Source organism: Falco cherrug, chromosome 7, assembly GCF_023634085.1.
Source record: "Falco cherrug isolate bFalChe1 chromosome 7, bFalChe1.pri, whole genome shotgun sequence".
Lineage (NCBI taxonomy): Eukaryota > Metazoa > Chordata > Aves > Falconiformes > Falconidae > Falco > Falco cherrug.
In genome coordinates, this window is record NC_073703.1 from 18359970 (window position 1) to 18382503 (window position 22534).

At 36.6% G+C, this 22534-nt stretch overlaps 1 protein-coding gene across 16 annotated transcripts in view; it reads right to left on the reverse strand.

Annotated features, from left to right (window-relative positions):
- The window catches only part of ZNF280D (zinc finger protein 280D), a 55839-nt gene that overhangs the window by 16738 nt on the left and 16567 nt on the right, over nucleotides 1–22534 (reverse strand). For 9 of the 16 annotated variants that reach the window (XM_055717427.1, XM_055717428.1, XM_055717426.1 and 6 more), the window contains 12 exons: nucleotides 17855–18022; nucleotides 15172–15281; nucleotides 13242–13471; nucleotides 10657–10814; nucleotides 10124–10224; nucleotides 9880–10026; nucleotides 9265–9399; nucleotides 8534–8778; nucleotides 7238–7378; nucleotides 5510–5572; nucleotides 4805–4923; nucleotides 4577–4613 (listed from right to left, as the gene is read on the reverse strand). In XM_055717427.1, the coding sequence (XP_055573402.1) occupies nucleotides 4577–4613; nucleotides 4805–4923; nucleotides 5510–5572; nucleotides 7238–7378; nucleotides 8534–8778; nucleotides 9265–9399; nucleotides 9880–10026; nucleotides 10124–10224; nucleotides 10657–10814; nucleotides 13242–13471; nucleotides 15172–15281; nucleotides 17855–18022 (1654 nt within the window). Of the gene's footprint in view, nucleotides 1–830; nucleotides 972–1800; nucleotides 1899–4576; nucleotides 4614–4804; nucleotides 4924–5509; nucleotides 5573–7237; nucleotides 7379–8533; nucleotides 8779–9264; nucleotides 9400–9879; nucleotides 10027–10123; nucleotides 10225–10656; nucleotides 10815–13241; nucleotides 13472–15171; nucleotides 15282–17854; nucleotides 18023–22534 lie in introns of all 16 variants that reach the window. The other 7 variants (XM_055717430.1, XM_055717431.1, XM_055717432.1 and 4 more) reach the window with 3 other exon arrangements.

The window sequence follows — 22534 nt, forward strand, 5'->3', positions numbered from 1 at the left end:
ATCCTCACACAAATGGAAACACGATGCCAATATGCCAACTGTTTCTACATGAACTATTTACACAAAGCTGGCAAATCTGTGTGTAGCTTACAAGTCTTTTAACTGCAAGTCTGAAACTGAAAACATTTCTGTAGCAAAGCTGTAAGAGAACCAAATGATAATATTCCAAATGAACATTCAAAAGAGGTGCAATTCACATAACTTCAAATCAAAGTGTCAAACTAGTACAATTTCTGGGAAATTCTTAGAACATTTCTGAAAGCCATGAAAATCTGCGATCATATTCCCATTTTGTTGTTGCCGGAAACCTGAATGAAAGTGAAATATCACAGATTCAAATTCCTCTGAAATGCAACAGCATATTCACAATGAAAACACAAACCCACTATGCTTTTTTGAATGCTGCTGTTTCAAAACAGAAGGAAGTCCTGCAAGAAAAACCTGTAGTAGGTAACTGATGCTTGAAGTTGTACAGCAGCATTCAAGATGGAAAATAGCTTCTGTCAGAAGAAAAAAAAGCAGCAAAAAGATGAGACTTTAGAGTACTGAGTAAGCGTGCAGATGCTCAATCACAAAATATGCGTAAGAGACAATGGATGACAGGATCCTTGCCATTATTAGCAATACCACAGTGGTTGCAGAAGCTCACTATCACCGAAACTGTTACTGTTTGAATACTGAAAGTGAAGTGGACAAAAGTACCGGTAAAAAGGGATTAATTTCAGAGGATGTGATTATGCAGAAAGTGCTGCAAATCAAGAACAGCTTGCATTCATAAAAAATAATCTCTTGCAACTAGGAGGTTATAACTGATCTCAGAGTAAGATTACCTCTATCTGTTAGGTTGCTTGGAAGCTAGTAAATGAGAGATTCAACCAAGACACATATCCACCGTAAGCAGGAGGTTGAGTTTGGAGGAACACTAGATGTTCATCATGACAAAAGGAAAGCTCATCATATATCCAGACAACCTGTTGATGGATAAACTTGCCATAGATAATCTAGAACTAAAGATGAAGTCAGAAGCAGTGAAATCAAAAGCAGCAGATGTCTCAGCAGCTTGAGTACAGCATCCTTGAAGATGAGAGATGATACCAAAAGAACAAGGTGTGAATGAATTGTAGCTGCTCCACCCTCAGAATCAAGGCTCAATAAATGTATCTGCTTCCATCACATGCTTTCCTCCTACAGTATTTAGGAGCAAAAAGAAGCTTAGCTGCCAAAGCAAAGCAGCTAGTAAATTCCTTTGGCCAAGATTCAGTTTATGCAGTTACATGTGACAGAAGTCATTCAAAGCATATTTTGCCACTATATACTGTAAAGTCATTGGCAGACAAAAACGTAACTTAATTTAAAATTAAATAGATCAGGACTTGTATGTTTTAGTGAACATCCAAAGAGAATGACAAAGCCCTTTAGTTTCAGAAGCTAGGATCAAGTTCAGAACAAAACGGGCTTTGATGTCAACACATATACATCATCATTTATACACCTCTCTAGCTTGGGATGGTATCAATAGACTTGAGTGGCAAAGACACACCGCAAATGAGCAGGAAAGAAACACTGCATCACTTAAGTGAACCTCCTGGTAAGCCTCTCTTCAAAGGAGTATAGCCCCCAAAAAGCTGCAAGTCAATGCTGCAAAGCAGAGAACATTATCACAGAAGGGCCTTTGCCAGACTACAATACTGGGAGAAAAGACCAGACCTGCTGCCTAAAAGATGCAAGAAGAGCATACCACAGCTTCAATGCATGAAGGAAAAGGAAAAGGTCTGGTCAGATCCTTGTTTGCTTACATACCAAAATAATCCCAAGCTGGACTGGGTTCAATTTTCAGGTCCACAATGATGTATCAGTGAGCCAAGGCAGTATAGGATACCTGCTCACTTTCAACTCCCCTGCAACAAAAATGTCTGCTGTCAGTTCATTTAAAAATATGTTAATTGTTGCGCAAAGCAGAGAGTTGAGCATTAGAAGAGTACTGGTGTAGTTATTAAGCCTTATTCCCTCAGCACAAGGTGGATCACTAAACAAACGAGGTGACTTTATGTAGAGTAACAAATTAAAAAGCAATTCCTGCTGGAACATCTCCAGCCAGGTTATCTGTATTACTAATGGCAGGATACTGGCCCAAAGACTGTCTCATCAACACTACACAGACCTCATGGAACACATTAGCAATAAAGATGGGGTTTACAACACATACAGTCTAATATATAATAAAAGATACCATCTGAGAGATGCAAGAGAAGATCCAAAAGTGTTTAAGACTGCAACTGTGAGTGATTGTTTCTAATGATGAAGTGACTCTGAAGAGCTCCACAAACAAGTCATACCTCACTGAATTATAGGTCAAAGAATGGGAAGAAACCTTCACAGATCACTGAGAAACTACACAGCAGAAGTTATGAATATTGTCTGCAAGTTCCTCTTCTTCCAAAGCAAACCACAGAGTACCATGAAGAACCATCCCACAAAAAGATGAAAATTTTTGTGTGTACTCTGTACTGCAAATAACAAATTAAAAATTTTGCTACACAGGTATACTTAGGTTTAGCAATGATATATTCTTGTCCAAGGTATCAGAGAATTAGTATACAGAACAGGACAAGATTTACTGGAATTAATGATGTCTATAAACACAACAGTTTCAAAAAGCACCAACACAGATTATACGACCTCAAGCGGTACCTGTAACTAATCTTATGCCAACATCTGAGCTCTCAAAAGTAATGGCTATGTGCATTTGCCCTAACAGCATGTAGAACCAAACCTGCACGTACTCTTGACTCCACTTCAGATCTTTTCAGTGCTCACCCATCTTGCTTCCAAGCAATACATACTTTGTATATCCAACATCCTTAAATATTTTCATACATCTCCAATATATTCAAGACAACCAGATCCTTGTACAATACTGATAACAGCTGTCAAAACTGTACCTCCTTCTCCACTGTTCAAGACATCTGTAACCTCTCCTTACATCAAGTTCAGCAAGTATTAATTCCCAACACCTAATGCCAGCTCCAAGTAGAAAAGCTAAGTTTTTCACAGGTATCACAACCCAACACTATTTTTCCATTGAGTTTCCCTGATATCTAAACTGTTAAAGGACACAAGCCACCCTGGATTAACGAAGGGAATATAGCTCACCCTCCCAGATGACTCTTCCTAGTTTTTTGTTCAATTTCAGTATTCTGTGCTCCAAATATCAGAAATTTCATTTTTTAAATCACTTTTTGGAAGGCTTCCCCAAATTAACCTCCTTGCCCTGTTCATCCTTGCCAGAGTATTTTCAATTCTTTTTAATAATATTTATTAGTCATCCCATCAGACCACCAGTTTTATTTCAACTGTCTCACGTGCTAAACAGTTACTAGTAGAGGTCTGAAGTTTATAGCATGTATTTTGCTGTACTATTACTCATAGCCAAAGGAAAATATTTCTATGTTTGGTCAGGTGACAGATTATTCCAGTACCCCTCTTACTGACCACTTTATGGAAAATAAGAAATCAAATACTTAATAGCTATGAAATAACCTATTAGGGATATTTCCAACACTCAGTGAGGGCTAGTTTATGCTTAAAGACCCAAGAACTTCTCACTCTGTTGGAGGAGTTCTCATCATGCATGAGGATATCTAACTATCTAACCTCTTTTAGAAAACTGCTGTAGGTTAGATGGACTCAATGACACCCCGTTGTTAAATCAGGGTTAAACTATTTTCTTCCATCTTTTAAAATATCTTTTTTTTGCAGTCTAATTGACATTTCTGTTCTTGTGTTCTGAAATAGTTTAGAAAGAAGTTAAATGTTTGATTCAACCGACACGCCTCTGAACCTTCAATTAAGGCCTAAGCAGGCTCACAAACTATAGAGCAAAGCCTCAGGTACTGTTCAGGACAGTCAGGGATGACTTGGCATGTCTGATTCTTCTAAGGTTAAAAAAATCCAAGTAAACCCTGCAACACAAACTCCACAACACTGCAGGTTCTTTTTCAAATCCCTAAAAAAACCTGAAAGCCAAACCCCTTACATTAATTTTCTTTCAAAGTCAGAATTAAAAAGTTAATGCAATACAGTATACTTTTACCATACAAATAACAAAATTTTGAAAATAATTTCTAAATATTTATAAAAGATTAAGACTGAATTTGTCCTATTTCAATAAAGGTCACTTTTTTAAAAATTCACATTACTACTACATTAAAAACATAAATCACTCATTTAATAAAGTTAGTATTAAAAGTAAGTTGAAGTAACATTCTCACTATGTCTAGACTTATAAGTCAGGCTTGAGAAGTGCTAACTAATACTTCAAGAAATAGTTATGTCTCCTTGGCCAAACTGAACAAAAAACTGGTTTTGCTTTTGGCTACAGTAATCATTTTATCTCCTCATTCTTGTAATTGTGTATGTATCAAGTGCAAAAAGCACTAGTAAAGTAAGGGTCTACATTCATCCATACATTTAAAATTCTATGAAATTCAAAAGAAACCCAAGTTTAAAGTGCAAATTTTGGCCTTCTGTCATTAAATCAAGCAAAATAAACATTAAGCAGTAAAACGAAACTTACTCAGATACTTGTTCAGCAGTTGGGATATCTACAGAAACTGAAAACAAAAATAAAGGATTTAATTAAAAATATTTTAAAATGTGGACATACAGAAGTACTCACTTTCAAACCCAAGTACACAGAAATAATGATAATGCAACTGAAAAAAGGACTGCAATAACACAGACACATCCACACGTAAATGTTTATACGTGTATACTATATAAAAAAGACACTGTATGTACTCACCTTTCTCTATAATAACTTGACAAGTATGAGTGTGGCTTTCACTCAGATGTGTGGCCATGCTATCTAAGCCAGAAACATCAGTCAAGAAATCACAGTTAAGACACACTACAGTCACACCTCTAGAGAAGAGAAAGTAAAAAGGCAGTATAAATACAACATGACCGTGAAAACAGTTTTCTTAATTTGCAGCAACTAGACAGGCTATAAAAAACTAAGTAAAATTTCCTACAACTTTACATAAGATGACTCACAAAAACATATTCTTGCTTTTTATACTGCAACTAGCACCTAGAAATCTCTATCAATGACCAGGGCATCTCCGCACTGGGTGTAGTACAAAGAACACCACTTTAGACAGAAATTTATCTGTAAAGCATGACTTTCTCGGTTTTGGTGCTGTTTGTTTGGGTTTTTTGTTGCCCTTGCTTCCTCCCTATTTTGTGCATTATGAATAATCGGAAAATAAAGAAATAGAAATATCTTTGAAAACTGCTCAGAGTTAAGAAAGAAGTTAATAAATGTGGACAAGTAACAAATATTGGTCACTGAAGAGAACACTGCCAGTGGAAGAGCTAATGTTTTTATTTTCCTGCTCTTTCTAAATTGTGGAGGCCTACGAATTCAAGAGTTAAATCTCATTTAACTAACCAGTTCACTATCAAAGTAAAAACATAATGATCCATAACTTAAACCAAACTGAATTACCGTAGCTCTTCTGAATGCTTCTTATAGATCCAAAATCTTTTACTTGGACGAGCACTGTGAAAACTAAGTAAAACAAAACATTACCACTTAAGATTGGTTTCCTTGCATACATTACTCCACATATCACCTACACTGTACATGGTACTGCAATCTGCTTATGACAAGGCATGAAAATAGAAGGATCAATTACTGACCTGCATTATTCTAAAACATTAAATTGCTGAAAGCTTACAGGCTTGCGAATCTCGGCGCTAGTTTAAAACACTGTCTCCCTTGTAAGTAAGTTCAGGAGGGGCCAGGCTGAACTTTCTCACACAGTCCTGCAAGACCATAGTTACATTGCTTCCACCAGTGGTTTAGCTCTTGAAGCACCATGGCTGTAGCTATACAATACTCCACAAAAGTGAAGCTTTGCTGAACTCACGCTTCCTAAAGAGATGGCTTTAAACAAGATAAACTAAATCTTCAGGCAACCTGTAAGTTCTCTCATACGCAGGTTAAGTATGGGCCAACACTGTCCTCCCACGTGAACACAAGCAAGCAGCTGAGTACAGGGTCTGCTACTGCAGAAACACTCTCCCTCTAACAGCCATCCTCCTCACGATTCCATTCCTTACACTCACCAAAAAAGGTGATAATAGGTTCTGCAAGGGGTCAAAGTAGGGAGAGTATTAGTGCATCAAGCAGGGAAAGGACAAAAGACTGGCTATTTTACTTCACAGTTGAATTTGACAACAGTAGGAACTGTTTACCTTTTGGTTCCCCTCTCCCATTCTGGAGTAAGCTTTCTCTTATACAGCCAAAATTAAGCATGTTAATTTTTATTTTTTTTAAGCATGCAACCATTAGGTTGTATGCATAAAAGCACGTCAGCTATTTCAGCCTAGGACTTACACGTGTGTTGAAATTAGTATGAATAGGTCAACATATAAAATACATGTAAAAATTTGTAAAGACTTGGGTAACAAATTCAAGAATTCTAGCATTCAAAAATGCCAAGACATTTTATACATACATGTATTTAAAAAGACAACTGCATTCTGTATTTTTCCACAATACATTTGGTTTTCTGAGGGCACAGGATTAACAAGTAGGTTTTCAAAATTTTGTTTTACTGTCACTGCTACGTGGTCTGTGTCTAATTGCATACTATGATTCTACTGCTCTGAAAACTAATGCATTTGTTTTAACTGGCCTTTTTACAGCTGTCATCTGTAATACCCTACCACTGCCTCAATCAGTGACAAATCTCCTGCAAAATGAGATGTTATTTTTACAGATGACCAGAAGAGAAGTAGCAAAAGAAAAAGTACCCACTTGAGTATGCTATCTAAGACATCCTTTACATGGTATTCTGAGCACAAATTTCATTAGCAATAGCTGTGGCTGTATGCATTCAGCACTTGTAAAATCGGATGAGGCATTCAATCTGACGCCCAGAGAACATGCAACAATTAGTCACAATTGTTTCAGCCAGACTTAACAAATAATGGAAGATCCCACAGAAACTCCAAAGCGAAGAGAGAACTCTGCCTGAACCAGTGTTTTTTAAGGCAGAACAAGAACATGGGGTTTAGGCCCTCATTACAAAGTAAAAATCCAACCTTACACATTTCCCTGCCAGTCCTATAACCCAGTTCAAAATTCAGGTAATAGGAACACTTAACACACCTTATATGAATTTAGGAAGTATTTGATAACCCAACAAAAATTTTGAGGAGTTCTTACCTCATCATGTGATTCACATAGGCTTTGCTACAGCTAGTGTTGTATCTGCATAAGCTACAGTGGACATAAGCAGGAAAATGGCTTGCAAAATCTTTTATTTCCGAGTAACACTCAATGCATTTGTGAGCTCCCAAACGATACCTAGCAGTAATGTGAAAACATTAATAGCTAATATCAACATTTTCAGATGAGATAACTATTTCAAACTTTTTGCTTTAAGTCAGTAGCAAGCTTGCCTACATTAGGGAAAAAATAAGAACTTAAAACTATCTGTTAAATACTTATTATAAGTTATGTTAAAACACATAAGGAAAACTTCTTTTATTTAATTATACTGTCACTCTGACCTTAATAAAAAAAGGAGAAAATTAATGTAATATTGGCCACTTCTGGAAATGAGATACTGCAGTAGATTAGAACCTGCAACTTCAGCTGCTACTGCTGTCTCTATGTCCTTGAGAAGGATTTCAAAGAAATGCTTCATCCACCGCAATCTTTCCCATCACCCCCGATACTCCCCACAAGCTTTGAGATATCTACAAAGCAAGAATGTAATCCTGCTCTTCCCCAATTTTGCTGGACATTTTTGGATGTCTCAGAGAGCTACATGCTGTGAGTGTTAGCACCTTATTGGAAGGGAGACATCTATAATTTCTGCAAAGAAAACTGCTAACTTTGCCAATGGAATCATATTCCAGTCCATAAAATGCATTAAATCATTAATATAAGGATAGCAAAACCCAATACATTGTAAACATAAGGACTGCATTCTCCCAACAGCTTGCTTTTACCTTCTTGAATATTTTTTTTTGTAGCTCCCTAAATTAAGGTATCTTCTAGGACAGACAAGATTTAACCTTTTAAATAATGGGTTCGAATAAAAACCTTAAAACACTGAAGGCGGAAAATCTTCCCTCTCCATAAGAGAACTCGCAAAGAATACCCAAGCAGATCTATTCCCCTCCACAGGTCACTTTTAAACATAAATCTGCCTAATGAGTCAGTTATTTCAAGAGTCAGTGGCTCTGTGCAGACAAAAATTCTAAATTTAGAACAGAAATATTTCCAGAACATCTGTTCTTCCATCATAAATTAGTCTACTACCAACAAAAATGGTGAATGAAGATTCAGAATTATAATCACAGAACCAGTATGTGTAAAGTTTAAGTTTTGCAGAAAAAGCAGGTGCATAAGTGTCTAATCTTCTGTACAGCAGTATTAGAATAAAAGATAATTAAGTGATCAGTTATTTACATTCAAAGTATATTTAAAGATTTTTTAATGCTAATATTTTACCTTAGATTATGCAATGCTGTATTTGTAACTTCTTTTTTTTTTCTGCTGTTGGTCCATGCATTTTGCTTCCTTGATGTAGCTGGTTTTGATTTTGCTTTTGACTTATTTGTATTAGATTTGTTATGATTTTTAGTGGTTGTATTTTTCGCTTTAGGTGATAACTGAAACGTGGAGGTGCTTGTACTAACAGAAGATGTAGCTGATGATCCTGATTGAAGGGATCCAACAGATGCTCGAATAGTGACCTGCAAGTATGAAATTAAAAATGTTTCTATCTAGATTTAAGCTTTTTAAGTTCCCACTTCTATTTGTCTCAAATTTTAAGCTACTTAAGGACAAAAATGATGCAGACCCCTCAGACTAACATCCAAACTATCTTCTTTTCTCCTAGCACAAGAAGGGATAAACAGGAGGGAGCAAACTAACCAACAGCTCAAGAAAGCAGCAGTACTAACTGGACTATTGACATATACATGGTATGGAAGAATGGGAAGAGAGCAACACCAAAGATCATCAGGAAGAAATCATAAACTGTGCCTGGCAATCCTTGCAACAGGAGTATTTTTTAGAGTTTTAGTTTTAGATGTGGCAAAAAACCCCCACAAACCAGCCTTAAAAAAATCTTTGCTTTGGAAAAGAAAGGAGAAAAGCACATTTTTCTATTCCATTCCGTTCCCCTCTAATGCATTTTGTTCCTTTGTCCCCTCTAATTTTCCTGTATGAACACTTACCTTTGTTCCAGGAGGCAATCCTTCTAACTGTTTGGGTTTCCTAAATGTTCGGTGATGCTGAGTCTTGTGATCCATTTTTTCTTTGCATGTCAAAAATTGCAGTCTGCACTTAGTGCAACGGTATATTCCTTTTTTCTTTTAAAAATGGAAGACAATCTATAGTAAGCATGAATGTCATGACAAACAAAACTCCAGCCTTAGCTTGTCTCAAGCAACGGTCATCCAGTTTCTAAAACATCAGCTGAACAAACTCCTAATATTGCACAAAGCCAAGATACTATGTAGGAATTAAATAGAAAATGCAAGGCAGTATCATTACTAAGAGGAGGAGTAATCAGGTTACAAGATGACACAGTACTTGAAACCAAATAGTATAAATATTCTTTCAAGGATATTCAGAGGTTTTTTTAAAAGTAAGCTTTTGTCACACAAAAACGTAACAGTCTAACAATTCCCTTAAAAGGCCTTTCAAAAGAAGCAGTCAATTCTACCATATTTTATTAACTATTCTTATCCAGTTACAACCACACAAATCAGTTATGCTTTTTTTCTAGAGTGCTTCATTACATATATTCAGCATTTTTCTAGCATTGAGGATAGAAAATACCGACTTACCTGATGCCTCATATAATGATGCATATAGGGTGCTCCGATTTTAATTACTTTGAGGCAAAATGGGCACAGCAAATGTTTTGTATTTTCATGAACTGTTCTAAAATGTGTTTCTACATCTGAAAAAGCTGAGGATCTGTAGTTGCATACCTAGAACAAAAAGTTTGACTTTCTTGTTAAAAGTTTATTGACAGTAAAGATGGGGCACTGGGTGTAATCTAAATACAAGACAGTTACTCTGAGATACCTGGCAAACATACGGCATTTCACCTGGCTTATGATTGTCCTTCATATGTTGCAAAAGAACTTGCTCTGTTTCAAAGGATAATTCACAGATTTTACAAATTGCTAGAAAAGTGAAAAACAAGAAGTAAAAATTAATTTGGAGTCATAAGTAGATAAAATACAACACATATGTATATGTGAACCATATATATCTATGAAGGTCAAGCAATCTAACAATTATTCTACTCTTCAGAAGAAATTCCCTGTAGGATTTCAGAAAACCAGGAGTGCAAAGCCCTTAAACAATGTGAATCCTTGTAGTCAAGCTTTCACTTAAACAAAAAGCACAAAAAAATGCTTTTAAAATATTTTTTTCCACACACATTGCTCCAAAATAAATTGAATCAGTGCTCAGTTCTGATACTAAATCTCAATATTACTGCTCTTAAAGTACAACAGCTTTATTCTGAAGTTAGAAACCAGCAAACTGAAAGTAAGAAAGTATCTAAAAATTTCAGGTCACAAAAAGATTCAATGTGATACAATCCAACTTACTAGATGACTCGTAAGGCGTGTGTGTACTTTCAATGTGGCATTGCAGCTGGAATGGTGTGGGAAACTGACGGTAACAGTGCTGGCAGGTGGTGTGGCTTTCCCAGCTTTCACTGCTCTGCTTCTCAAGCTCCAAGTGATGTTTCATGTGGTTCATAAACCTTGAAATGGTAGCGAATGTTAAAATGTAGTTTTTGCACTTGTTCACTATACATGACATATCACATGCAAGACGTACCAGATTCTTCAGAAACTTGACTCTAAGGACTTCTCAATTTAAAAAAAATAAAAATCTAAGGAATAAAAAAATGTAATGAAAAGTTAAGTTAAAAGTTAAGCAGGCTGACCATGCCACAAATCATCTGTCAAAGCTTAAAAAGAAATGTTGACTATTATAAGGAGCATGCAACATATCTGAAACATGTCCCAAGACTAAGCAATCAATTGCATTTTCCCTGTTTGTTTAGACAGAATTCTTGCCTTGAAATAAAGGGAAATTAGCAAAGGCAACAACAACAAAACATGTCAGCTGTTCACACTTCACCACCACCAGAGTCTGAAAGCCACATTCTGAAACAAGTGTAACTTTAGCTCTGCTGCAAACTATTAAGTAGCAAGAACATATTTGCAATTAGGACACTATCGCTTTATCTGAAACCACCTCCATTCAAAACAGGAGCTTTCTCTGTATAAAGCATTTAGGACTGAAGGTGAATTATGAAGGACAGTTATCAAAGCATACCACTGCACAGCTGGCATATGAAAAACTTGGTGGTATGTTATTACTACAAGTTACCTTTTCCTCATTAATAGTCCCCCTACCTGTAGTAGGAACCTGCTCTGTCCAAGAAGTCTAGGCACCAATGACAACACTGGCAAGTCTCAGTTACTGGCAGAGCAGCACAAGGACAAGTTAGCTGCACAACCCACTACTGTTAAACATCAAAACCTGCTCTATTTTGAATGTCCTTCATTTCAGTACAGCCAGAGGAACTATTAAATATAGGTCAAACTCACAAAAGGAATGTAGTTCTCAAATGGGTGACCTTGGAATTGGAAAAAAAACAAATGAGCAAGGAGTAGTCTCTTGAACTCAAGCTTCTAGTATTACACAGTTGCTTAAAAAAATAAAAAAAAAAAGAAAAAAGCTAATTGAAGATATCTTGGTCCCTAAGCAGAAGAAAGGAATTGACACTAGTACTGCATATTACCTTAACAGAACATTATTTCAGTGATGTGTTCAACCACAGACATTCTAAAGGAAGCAGGGAGCACCCTGATGAATCATTTTGAGCTTTTCCAAACTTAGGTCCAGAAAGGCTCCACTAGAGGTAGAGAGGTGCTATGTATTTGTTTTGTCCACTATAAACGGTTAAAAGTGTAAAATATACCTTGGAATAAAAATTCTGAAGTTATAAAACTATGGAATACAGCTACAACATTACAGCAGAAATTAACATGGCTGAAAAGTAGACACTAGAGAAATTAAAAGAAAAAAATTAAGTGCTCATTTTTACTGACTTGTAAATGCTCCACTTGCTGTGGAACATGTAGGCACCATAGCACCAATAGCTTACAATATAATGCTGAGTAGAAAATAGTGCTTGAAAAATGTCTTTTAAAACAGAGCCTGTATCTCAATAAAGTATTCCTTCTGTGGACTAGTTTTCATGATACTGCAAGAAAGGCTTATTTGAAAAGTCTTATGCATACAAAACCAGAAGAAAAGCCTCTTGGCCCATATAAAATATTGTTCATTGGTCTTAAAAACATAAATTTCAAAGGATGAAATGTCATAATTAACAGGAACTATAAAATCATGAGAGTAGATTCTCTCCAAGTCTAACAACATACAATGTTTTCAAGCTGCGTAAGACAAATTACAAGTACTTTTACTTAGAATTTACACATACTGCATGATTAATAGCAAATTTAATGCTTGTAATTACATGAAACTTTTGTTTTGTTAAATTATATTTATCTAATGTCAGCATAAGCCTGTTCATTTTACCTTGCAGACTGTGCCCTTTGAAGGAATAGTCCATTTTTCAGTTTTACATTCTGCTACTTCAGCTTCCTTTGAAGAATGCATGTAAAAAAGTTTATTGACCTTAACTTCCCAAGGAACAATGACACAAACTCGTCTACCTATTAAAATAGCTTACTGAAGTTTTTTGCAGCATTTAGAAGTAAAATTATTCCATCAAAGTAACAGATGTTACATAAGTAAACCACCAACTATTAGTCATTGTGCATCCCTAAAGGGAATTAACACTCGCATCTACTGATGTCACCATCAATCCAGATGGCAAATTGTAAAATACTTTGTGTTGCCCTTTCTAACCTCGAAGTCCTACAACTGCTCTCATTAAAACTCTACTGTTTGTTAGACACCATTAAAATTTGTACTCTAATGTGTAAAAAGCTTAAGTTATGGCCATACATGCACAGCAAAAATTAATTCCATTCCTGTTCAGTCACCCAGTATTATCAGTTTTCAGTAAGAAAAAAATTTCTATTCCAAGGTAACAAATTTTTAGTGCATGAGGCTAAGCACTATGGGCTGTAAGCGATTAACAAACAAATACCTTATGTTATTTTTAAGAACTTTCAGACAACTGAAGCATTTAAACGTCGTATGAGTCTTCTGCTCCTGTTGTACCTGCTGGGTGTCACCTTCATGTTTCCCATAATAAAAGTCGTTAACCAACATAATCAATTTTCCTTTTTCAGATTCAGCGGTCTTGCTTGTTGTGCTTGAACATTCTGTTTTGGCCATTCCCAGGAAAAAGTTATTCAGCATATCGGGACAACAATACTGGATGAAAAGGGGGAGGAGAAGAGACAGAGACAAAGGGATCAGTCTCTCTTGCCAAACTGTATTGATGACAACAGCATTTTAAAAATGGAAGCCACTCACTAACTGGAGTTTGATGCAAAGCTCAATTTTTTGATATACCGACTTCAGTCATATTCAGATACGGATTTTGAAGTGTTATTGATCTTGTGGTAGTGTTTACGTAATAAACCACTCTGTATTATAGAAACTGAAAAGGGATTATTCTTGTAGGTTCACGTAAGATAAATCTAAGCTGGAAATCAGAATACCAGTGTTGCCATACTCACTAGAAAAATCTCTACTCATTTAGATTTAATAACAAGAAAGAGAAAAACAGCTTTTATGCAAGTATTTTGCTGACAAGCTAAGTTTACCAAGAACTTAATGGGAAATTTTAGCTTTTATTTCTTTGGGGAGGACATATATTGAAACCTGCTAAAGTTCTTTCCAGAATAACTGAAAAATTCAGAAATTCTAAGTCACACAACACACATTGTTTAAGCTTCTTTATGTCAAGATGTACATAATGCTTAACCGAACAGCTATACTATGAAACTTAAAAAGTATGAAGTACTTCATACAGCAGATACTACGAAGTTTCCAACAGTGAACAAAATTAGAACATTTCAGAAGACAGATCTTTCTCCCACTGCATAATGGTTCTTATCATGCAGGACTACTTTCTATAAGCCCACTATTACAGGGTTCATTTCCTACTCTGGAAGCGTAACTCAGTATATTTATCCCACATAGTTAAACTAAAAAATTAATTAAATAATACTATGTAAAGCCATTTCTTCAATGGTTCCTTCATTCAGTTGATATACACAGTGCAAAAGTTATTCTCTACAAATAATGATTACAGAAAAATAAAACCCTTTTTTCTTCCTCACTGTTTCGTATGTTTCTTCATTGTGTTTTGAAGCTGAAGAGGACAGTAGCTACCATTTAGGAAACCTTAAGCCCAGTAAATCAGAATGATCTGTGTTAACAGTAACTCAGAGCCCAACAGATTTCTGTTACACTGTAATTCTCCTTTTTGCATAGGTTATTCACAGCCATCTCTCTGCCCCCTGAAACAGAACACATATGCCTCATATTTCCATGAATCTCCAAATAATAATATATATTTTCTAGGAAACAATGTTTCCAGAAACAATAACAAGTAATTTCATAAGCAGACTAAGTGATGCTAAGTTGCTGAAAGCTTCTTACATTTTTTTTAGTATGAATTACAAATTAAATTTTTCCCCTCAGCTTAACAACATTTTTGTAGCTACAAGTGATATGTCAAGATTAAAAGGTAAGTTTCCACTGTCATCTTTGTCTCAGTAGCAATCTAACACAGATGTGCGTCAACTGGCTGCCTATAATCACAGGCACTTACCTTCCTCAATTTCACCTGAATCTGGCCAACAGTCACAGCTATGTGAGAGAAATCATACAGAGACAGCAAATATGCCTCCAGTCATTGGAAACATAAGGCAAAACGTGGCATGACTTAGAGCTCCCCTACTCCACCCTACCTCTCCATGACTGCAAGACACCAAGCATTTGGGCTCTGATTGATCATAGCCAGAAGCCAGACTATCTTCATATCAAAATATGGCACACTTTCATAACCAAACAGAAGCCCACATAAGTTTTTTATAATGCTGACCAGCCCCCAAATACATTACCTTCATATGATTTTTTAGAGGATCCATAAGATTGAAATGAATATTGCACTTTGGACAAGCTCGTGGAAAAGGTCCTCCATTTTTAATGGTGCTTGATGAAGTATTTGTACCTGTAAAATTTAAAATGTAACACGTTAAGATTCAGAATTCACAAGCAGACTACTTGATTTATTATTATTTATTATTCTAGCAAAATACCTTATTTCAAATGACAACTATTACACTTGATACAGCTGTAGTAACCATAAGCAAGGTTTTACAAGCATCTTTTAACCACCCTTCCTTTTCTCCAAACTGACTTAGAGTTTGTTCTCTCTGATGTAGACCTATAAACAACTTTTACAAAATCTTCGCAACAAATAAGAAAAAAACGGGAGCGGGTGAAAGTAGGATGGTAGAGACAAAGTGTTAATTCTGTGCACCACCACTCCCCCATCCCCAGGATAGGATAAATTTTTGATGCCTTTAAGAACTTTAATTCTCAAGTGAGCACGTAAAACTTGTTTAATGCCATGACCTGACTGTCATCACAATACGGTTCAGATAACCGGTTTTGGAAAGGAATTTCACCATCTGGTTCTCAATGATGAGAATATTTCTCTCTTGACAGTTGTTGGAACCTAGGCCTATTCAGATGCATCATTCCTGTGGAGCAAAGGTGTCTTTGGAGAACCTGGAGAAGAAATCCTCTAAATAATTACTCCCAGCAATGAAAGGAAATAGTATTTTTTATCAATATGAAATGATTAATACCTTTTAAGCAAAATGAAACAAAAAAAACTTTGCATTAGCTTAAACTTTAATGAATAAACCCAGGCTTCCAGTTTTCTCCAAAGTGCCAGAAACCATCAAAGTGAGAGCTACTTCTCCAGATGAAGTTCTCTTGCATTCTCAAGTCATTCACAGATCTGGAGGACTCCATGCCGAGTAAGTAGTTTAGAACAAGAGATTAAACATAGGAAGAGTTTTAAGTAACATCTCAACTGCAGAGTCAACTGTACCCTGCCAGGGCTATGGAAAAATGTAATAAACACACAGATACATCCACCTTACAAAAAGGGAATGAGTAAGTGTACGAGTTAAGAGATGACCATACAATAGCGTTATGCATTTCTACACAAAAAAAATATCTTGCATAGTCCCTGAGGTAGACATGGATCAAAAAGCATTTTTCCTTGAAGATAACAGTACTGTTAAGAATCACAATTAAGCAGAAAGTCCTTCACATGAGTGGATGGCCAAGCAAGAGATGTACCACAAAACAGTGCTGCAAGTCTTCACTATTACAGTTTGTAAAACGTTTTGACACATCACAGCTAAGTGCAAGTTGAGCTGGAAGCAAATGGGTTCTGCAGCAAAATCTCGTGTTCTGTGGTGCTCCAGTGCTGGATTCTGCAACAGATTAGAAATTGCTATGCTAGCACTGGACAGCTTAGAGACAAAGTCATAAAAGTAAAGTTCTCAGTGAATATGATCTACTGCTTTGTTACGGCATTTAGTAAGATCCTCCAGCTATCTTTTGTATATTACAGGCTGCCGCACAGTATCTGTTTTACCCAACACAGGGTGGAAGAGAATTTTTTGCTTCAATATTCCATGTTATGGCCACTTCCTTCTGGTTGCTGGGGAAGAGTCTGAGAGCAAACCAGCTGCAAACAACACATGCAGAAAACCCAAACATGAAATTATTCCAAACCACAGAATCAAACTGTATGTAGCTCCTCATTTTAACATTATAGGCAGGAGTATGTGGTTGCAAGTATCTCAAAGTCAAAATTAAATCCTCGTCTATTACAATCAGCTGGAAAGCACTTTTTGGCTCAGAAGGAAAATGCACCTAATTATTAATAAGCCAAAACAGCTAGACTACCTCTCTTCTTATAGGGAGGAAAAGGTCTTTCAAAAACCACCCTCTCTTTGAAACTTAAAATCCCCCTCCTCCCTTCCCACTACTGTTCTAAACTGTGTCAAAAACACTGCTGCAAAATTAAGGGGGTAACTGCAAAACATATATTGCAATAGTTAGTCCAAGTACAGAATCACAGAATAATTTATGTTGGACCTGTGGACGTGTTTTTGTCCTGCCTTCCCTCAAAGCAAGTCCAACCTTACCAGGATGCTCAGACACAACCAATCAACTTCTGAATTGGTTGTGTCTCCAAGGATGGAGATTCCACAATCTGAGCCCTTGCTGCCTTGCCTGACACTCCTACAATGATTTTTTCCTTTCTTTTATCCAATCAGAATTAGTTTATAAATTCAGCAGTCACAGAATTCTTTCAATCTTGATTTTCTCAGTTGCTTTTTAAAGTTTCAACTTTATTCAGTTCTTTGACATAGAAAAATCTGGACTAAGAGTATGAAGTCAGGAGCATTTGTTTTGGTCATCTGTCTTCACAGCCACTGAACAACTTAACTAGTCATTGCTTTACAGAATTCAAACATACCTACTAAACAATAAAGGTCTAGAGTTTGCACAGGTAAAAACCTAGGGTATATTAATTTGTAACGGTATGTAAATCCTTGCATAGAAAGGTTTTTCTTATTTTAAGGCAGAACAGTTATTATTTACATTGCCTTAATAGCATTAGTAATATCTATCAACTTAAACATTAAAAGAATGCTAGCTCTTTCCATGAAAGAAATGCATGGATTGACAGCTAGACCATTTCATCTACCCTACCTTTTGAAGATAAATTTTGTGATGGTGTTACTGTTGGAGAGTTAACTGTAGGTGAAACAGCTGAATTGCTTCCAGCACCAACCTCATTAGGCTTGGCCTTTTTTGGAGTTACACTGTTGCCTTCAGAAGTAGCAGGACGCTTAGATACAAAACCACTCTCATTCAGACCTACAGTGGTTTAAATTAAAGAACCTCAGTATTTTCCCATAGTATATTATGAACACATTAGTGATAACTATACTTTAAAGGATGGACAAGTCTCATAAAGCACTTAAGATTTCCCTAAAATAATAAGCCATACAGACATTAAGAAAACAATACCCAACTCAGACTGAATATCCTAAGGGCAGTGGAGAAGGAAACAGCAAATGCAAAGAGATACAGAACCATCCCTGGAAGCCAGTCAATCATACTATGATCACCTTAATTTATTTGGCCTACTTTTTAGTCTTGACCCCCACTAATCTAAGACAAGGTGAGTTCAGAATAATAAAATTAAGCTAAGCAGCTGGTTTCTGCAGTGCCCACTATTTGGAACAACTTCTGCCCTTCTGATGAAGAACATCTCTCCTTTTTTCTGGCACAATGTTAATGCTGGTTTAGTTCTTTATTTAAGTCTGTAAATCATTTGAGACTCCAGTGCGTATGGAAAATAATAAGTGTAACTTCTAATGACCTAATCACAGCACACCTATTTGCTCTCTTCTGAAAGAAGAGTTGATTCAGTTGTTTTAAGTATTTCTCTAAAAAAAGAATCACAAAAAAATAACTCAAATTCAGAGGATCAGTGCCTGATTAACATGTCCAGCAATACTGGGCTCCATCTTGTCCCGAAACCCATGTTTCTGTCACTCTAAGGTTACCCTTGATGATGTAATCTCAATACAGACCTGAAAGAGCACAAGTACATACCAAGACGACTGAAGTGCCAGCACAGGCCTTGCAAATCTCTCACAATCACAGACTGCAAACAGCCTTAAGACTATCATGAACCAAGACAAGGACCACATTTTGGTCCAGACACAATGACCTAAACTAAGGACATTCTTGTATGTTTCCCCTCCCAATGGTCTAGCTACTCCAGTGATTTCTTTTGGAAACTGAATAACTATCTTTAGAAGTCTTCTCAACAAGCAGAAGTAACTTGTGTCACAAAGTTAATCAAACCACTTCTTTGGAGAAACAAAACCACCCTCTCCCAGTGGTGACTCCCTACACCTAGCAAACACTGGATGATCTCCCATTCAATCCACAGACACAAAGACTCCCCCACAGGGAATGCTGATGTTTAAGCATGCTAAAGAATTTACCACACTATGTCTCATATACAGGAAAACATAATTAACTTGTTATGTATGTATTTAATCATCCTTACATTCTCCTTTGTTGTACACCCTTCCTTCTTTCTAACATAAATGAACCTATTAAGCTCAAATGTCTCACCCTGTGCATTGTTTGCCTAAGGTAATCAGCACATTCACAAAATAAACAGGTTATTCATTAGATACTACTACTACCTGAAGTTTTTAAATTTACTTATACTTGCACTGTTAGGTGTAGAGCTGGTTACATTGACATGTGCCCTGATCAACAAAGACCACCACAGAGCTGTTATGACTTTAGCACTCCCCTGTAACACTGAGTTTATTCAAGCATCAGGCCATCATCCGTTTACAGCAGGAACTGCTGCTAAGTATTTAATTATGTGTAATTGTGTAATGAGGGCCAGGGAAAAGACAGGAGGTCTGACTGATTTTACAAGAAGCTTCAGTGAATTATTTTATTTTACTGTAGAAAACCCAATTTGGAAACAAGAACTATTTGTACAGGTTAATAAAACTGGTAATAGTTTCAATTAAAAACCTGACACATCTGTGGCAAAATATTTGAAGAACACTTTGTATTTATAAAGGTGAACATTCTTAACTCAGTTAATACAACTCTGATCTAACAAATTCCCTCTTTCAGGAGAATTGAAATAATACTAGAAGAATATACATAGGTTCACATTTGAATTCTGTTGTTTGTTCATTTAAAAGAAATAATTAAGCCTATTCTGAAAAATAATCAAACCTATTCCAAGTACTATTTTATACCTAGCTGGTATAAATCAGATTGATTCCTCTTCTCAAAGCACCTCTCTCAGCTGGTTTGTGGACACAGGAATTCCTTGGATCACCCATGTTCCAGACTAGTTTGTCCAGTCCTCTACCCAGCAGACCACACAGCTGAAACTGTCAGGGACTTTAGGTACTCAAGGCAGCAGCAAAAAGCAGCAGCCAAACAATTCTTGTTTGGCTTTCAGGCTCCTTGGAAATCCATTACCTTCACTTCACACTGTTAATGAATACTTTCCTAAATATTTTTTATCTATTTTGAAACAGCTGGCTAAACTCATACACACAGTATTATTGTGTACAATATCTAAAATGATTGCAAGAAGGAGCAAAATATACTGGATGCAGTATCACCTTGCCAACAGGTTTCTAAACACACATCACAGTACTACTGTAAAATCCTTAACACTGTTTGGTACATCTGGGCTAGCTGGGCCTGATTTTATGAATGATGGCAAAAGACATTATAAATAGTAACCTAGGATAAAAGCATTAAATGTACTGTGGTAACAGTCATATCAGATTAACAGAAAACTGACATGGAAGCCAAACTGTTTCAGGCCTCTAGTGCCTTGTCTCTCACCACCATCTCCCACTAATCTAGTGCTATGAATGCATGTATACAGTCCAGTTGACTCCTAAATACCACAGAACAGTTCTACCGGTTACAGCATTTTCTGGTTCCCCCAAAACCAGTAAAGTTTGTGGGAGAACGATCTCAAAATATTCTCAGAAAGCAAGCTACAGTTTTACATACATCCCCAGTGCTCATCCAACCTGCAGGCAAGTTACCAATGCTGTTTAATACCACATTCTATTCAGCATCCTAACAAAATGTCTGGTTACTGCCCTGCTTAGACTTCAGAAAAAAAGTATTGATGCTACATTGAGCTAAGAAATGTCTTTAATGATCCATGTACAGAAGTGAAATTGTCCTACAGAGTATCACAGGCCAGTTCCCAAAATGACTCTACTTATAAAAGCCGTATTCCATAACATCTTGTGCCCATAGTGCTACATAGGAATTAGAGGAAGCATAGCACCAACACAGGCAAGTAGGCACCAGCACATACAAATAACAATAACTTAAGAACATTATGTGACCTCACCATGCAAGTCAAACCACAAAACATGCAGACACTTCCTCATTGTGAAGTGAAATGCATTTTAAATTTGCTTACTGTGTCATAAAAATATTCTTGTTTCAACCCTCAATTATAAACCTTCTGATTTTTAAATCCTATCACCATTTTACAGAAATAAACATAGACTAAGCACGGTATATTTAATATGCTTTTGGGCTGGTTTTGCCTGGGATACAGTTAATTTTCTTCATAGTAGCTGGTATGGGGTTATGTTTTGGATTTGGATTTGTGCTAGAAACAGTGTTGCTAACAGGGCTGGTTTAGTTCCTGCTGAGCAGCGCTTACACAGAGCCAAGGCCTTTCTGCCTCTCACACCTTCCACAGCGAGTAGGCTGAGGGTGCACAAGAAGTTGGGAGGGGACACAGCCAAGATAACTGACCCCAACCGATCCAAGAGATATTCCATACCATGGATCATGCTCAGCACATAAAGCTGAGTGAAGAAGGAAGGGAGCGGACCTTCAAAGTGATGGCATTTGTCTTCTGAAGCAACTGTCAGGCATGATGGAGCCCTGCTTAGCTGGAGATGGCTGACCACCTGCCTGCCACTGGGAAGTGATGAATGAATTCCTTGGTTTGCTTTGTCTGTGCACGTGGCTTTTGCTTTACCTGGTAAACTGTCTTTATCTCAAACCCTGAGTTTTCTCACTTTCACCTCTTCTGATCTCTCCCTCACTCCACTGGGGACAGAGTGAGGGAGCAGCTGTGTGGTGCTTAGCTGTCAGCTGGGGTTAAAACACAACAGCTTTGAATGACAACCCTTGATGCTTCTAAATATTTTCTATTTTTCTCATTAAGAGGCTAATGCAACCAATTTTTAAATATGCAAGCAGGTCTCCTACATAATAATAAAAAAACCCCAACAAACAAACAATGAACAGTTAAAGTTTCACCTGTTCTTTAGAGAACAAGGGCTGGAATACAGAACTGTTTGCAAGAAATAAAACCTTTGTTTACTTTACAAAAAGCTATTTAACCCAGTAAGACAATAATAAGATCACAGAATAGTTAGACACATGCAGGGAAATACCCTTCACTGATAAGCAGCTAGAGCGAATGCCTAAACTAGTGATGCAAAATCATTACATCAGGCAGAATAAACTAGCAATCACTCTGTTCTACGTAATTTGTTAGTATGACCACTTAGGCCATTCATTGTACATAACCTGTTACCTCATGCAAGAATCAGAAGTGACTGTCACCTGTAACTTATAGATTGACTTACAAGATTCTGGTCTGTTATTAACTAAGTACAATCCTTCACAGAAGAGAAGTCCCAAGTTAAAGCCTGCTACATGATTCAAATACACTTCATCTGCTGTGACACAAAAAAAGGTGCTTTTTTGTTTATTTTTAAGTAGGTTAAACAGCTTCTGCTGAAACACAATTTAGCTAGTTGAAAAAAATATTTTAGTTGT